This window comes from Aplysia californica, unplaced genomic scaffold, assembly GCF_000002075.1.
Source record: "Aplysia californica isolate F4 #8 unplaced genomic scaffold, AplCal3.0 scaffold00855, whole genome shotgun sequence".
NCBI classification, from domain to species: Eukaryota; Metazoa; Mollusca; class Gastropoda; order Aplysiida; family Aplysiidae; genus Aplysia; species Aplysia californica.
This window is the reverse complement of record NW_004798125.1, coordinates 307,615-310,721: the sequence shown is the minus strand read 5'-3', so window position 1 is coordinate 310,721 and position 3,107 is coordinate 307,615. Positions and strand designations below refer to the sequence as shown.

The window sequence follows — 3,107 nt, the reverse complement described above, 5'->3', positions numbered from 1 at the left end:
ACCCCCTCCCATCCCTACCGTAGGCTAACCCTCGCCCATCCTCTTGGCTTTGGGGCCCATTATTAGGAGGCACACTAGATCTCTAGCAATACAATGTGTTAGGAATCGGTGATGGGCCTTGTGCTCCGTGTGAGATGGAGAGAAAGGAGAAAAATTCTTCGCTTTTGGGGCCGCTAACTGACTGCTTTTATTTTTGGTTATCGCGACCTCGTTGAAAGCGACTTCAGTCTGTTTGCAACCTCGTTGGAGCCGACGTACATTTACAAAGAGATATAGAGGGAAAAATCGGGGATTAAGGATTGTCTCGTTGGAGCCGACTTCTCGTTGAATGTGACCTCGTTGAATGCGACACCCACTGTATATCATATACTCTATGTGCCTTTCTCGCCGAAGACGTTCAATTTTTTCTTTTCTTTCTTTTTTTCAATGCACGTAGGTCAAGTAGTGTGAGGTGTTCACAATCACACGGCCTCTATCCACACAGCACCATTCACAATCACACGGCCTCTATCGACACAGCACCATTCACAATCACACGTCCTCTATCCACACAGCACCATTCACAATCACACGGCCTCTATCCACACAGCACTGTTCACAATCACACGGCCTCTATCGACACAGCACTGTTCACAATCACACGGCCTCTATCGACACAGCACCATTCACAATCACACGGCCTCTATCCACACAGCACTGTTCACAATCACACGGCCTCTATCGACACTGCACTGTTCACAATCACACGGCCTCTATCCACACAGCACCATTCACAATCACACGGCCTCTATCCACACAGCACCATTCACAATCACACGGCCTCTATCGACACAGCACTGTTCACAATCACACGGCCTCTATCGACACAGCACTGTTCACAATCACACGGCCTCTATCGACACTGCACTGTTCACAATCACACGGCCTCTATCCACACAGCACCATTCACAATCACACGGCCTCTATCCACACAGCACCATTCACAATCACACGGCCTCTATCGACACAGCACTGTTCACAATCACACGGCCTCTATCGACACAGCACTGTTCACAATCACATGGCCTCTATCGACACTGCACTGTTCACAATCACACGGCCTCTATCGACACTGCACTGTTCACAATCACACGGCCTCTATCCACACAGCACTGTTCACAATCACACGGCCTCTATCCACACAGCAACATTCACAATCACACGGCCTCTATCCACACAGCACCATTCACAATCACACGGCCTCTATCCACACAGCAACATTCACAATCACACGGCCTCTATCCACACAGCCCGCAGCCGTGTGCATGAAGCAGATCAGGCGTTGATGGACAGGGATGGAGCTCCCAGCATACACTAACCAAAGTAAAGTTGTTCCCACATCCGATCCAGACATTGGAGATTGCCTTGTCAGTGAGACAACTTCCTGGGCCTTCAGCATATATTTGTGGTAGGGTGGTCAGTTCCTTTCCACGCCGCCTTTACTTCCCCAACTCGACAAAGTCAGGTACCCATTACTGCTGGCTGGGCAGGAGGGGGCGAAAAAAATCAGAGTCCGAACCGAGGCTCGAACCCGGACTTTCCGCTTCGGAGACGAGCGCACTAACCGCTCCGCCACCGCACCCTCACTACTACTATTACTACTACTACTACTACGAGCAAAATGCCCAAGTCTCAACCAATCGAAAGGCAGATCATATTCCGGAATGGCGTGCGAAGCGGCATTGGTCTCGCCGCCGCCTTCTTCATCCTATATGCCTTCGTGCCCATCCCAGTCCCGCCCCTTCCCAGAATGATTGACAGGCTGGTGTACACGCTCCGCCTCCAGAGCTTCTCGGTGCTCACGTTGATTGGCGGGGTCCTGATCGTGTCCCTGCAGCGCTACTTCACCATCGCCGTGGACCCAATCAACGGGCGGGGCGAGCACCACGTGGCTGTCAGCACTCGCTACCTCACCAACACCGTGGAGCAGTTCCTCATCAGCTTTGTGGGACAGATGGTCCTCACCACCTACCTACCGGAGAGACAGATGAAAGTCATCCCCATCCTCGTCGCTTTCTTCGTCTTCGGCCGCGTCTCCTTCTACCTGGGCTACCGGAAGTCCTACCTCAACCGGACCCTGGGCTACGTGGCCACGTTCGGCGTCAGCGCGGTCTTGTGGCTGTTCCTCACGTGTCTTGTGGTGTCCAGTCTATTCACGTGACACCAGGACTTGGAAGGCTACATGGCAAAGGAACGTGGCAACACGGCAACATAGCCACGTGATAACCGGATGGTTCGGGTACATCGCCACGTTTGAGGTCAGCGTGGTCTTGTGGCTGTTCCTCACGTGTCTCGAGGTATCCAGTCTATTCACGTGACACCAGGACTTGGCTACATTATTTTGTACATACATGGCTACACGACACCAGAGCTACACGATAACAGGACAGTTGGCTACATCGCCACGTTTGAGGCCAGCGTGGTCTTGTGGCTGTTCCTCACATGTCTTGTCGTGTTGACCGTTGACGTGTTGGTCTGTTCACGTGACATCAGAACTTGGCTACATGGCTACATGGCAAAGAAACGTGGCCACATGGCAACGACGATGGTTGGCTACGTGGCCGCGTTTGGCGTCAGCGTGGTCTTGTGGCTGCTTTGCCACGTGTCTCGTTGTACTCACGTGACATGCGGAAATTGGGTAGGCTACATGGCTACACGACACTGGAACTTGGCTACACGACAACAGAACTTGGCTACATGACAACAGAACGTGGCTACATGACAACAGAACGTGGCTACATGACAACAGAACGTGGCTACATGACAACAGAACGTGGCTACATAGCTACGTAGCTTTACATGACAACAGAACTTGGCTACATGACAACAGAACTTGGCGACATGGCTACACGACAACAGAACGTGGCTACATGACAACAGAACTTGGTTACATGACAACACATGACAACAGAACGTGGCTACATGACAACCGAACGTGGCTACACGACAACAGAACGTGGCTACATGACAACAGAATTTGGCTACATGGCTACGTAGCTTTATATGACAACAGGACGGTTGGCTACCTAGAGACGTTTAGCGTCAGCGTTGCCATGAGAGAGAGAGAG

General features: G+C 51.8%; 2 protein-coding genes across 2 annotated transcripts in view; one reads left to right on the top strand and one right to left on the bottom strand.

The window, feature by feature from the left end:
- The first annotated feature begins 1,660 nt into the window (after positions 1-1,660).
- LOC101855060 (transmembrane protein 79) lies at positions 1,661-2,200 on the top strand. The gene has a single exon (XM_013089003.2). It carries the CDS (start codon positions 1,661-1,663, stop codon positions 2,198-2,200), a length of 540 nt encoding a protein of 179 aa, XP_012944457.1.
- Positions 2,201-2,433: 233 nt separating this feature from the next.
- LOC106013395 (spore coat protein SP60) overlaps positions 2,434-3,107 on the bottom strand; it is a 10,972-nt gene continuing 10,298 nt past the window's right edge. The window contains exon 3 of the mRNA XM_035972805.1: positions 2,434-2,514. Within this exon, the coding sequence (XP_035828698.1) occupies positions 2,434-2,514 (81 nt within the window). The remainder of the gene's footprint in view (positions 2,515-3,107) is intronic.

Excerpts from the sequence above, each read along its gene's own strand:
- LOC101855060 (XM_013089003.2), top strand. The coding sequence starts at position 1,661 with ATGCCCAAGTCTCAACCAATCGAAAGGCAGATCATATTCCGGAATGGC.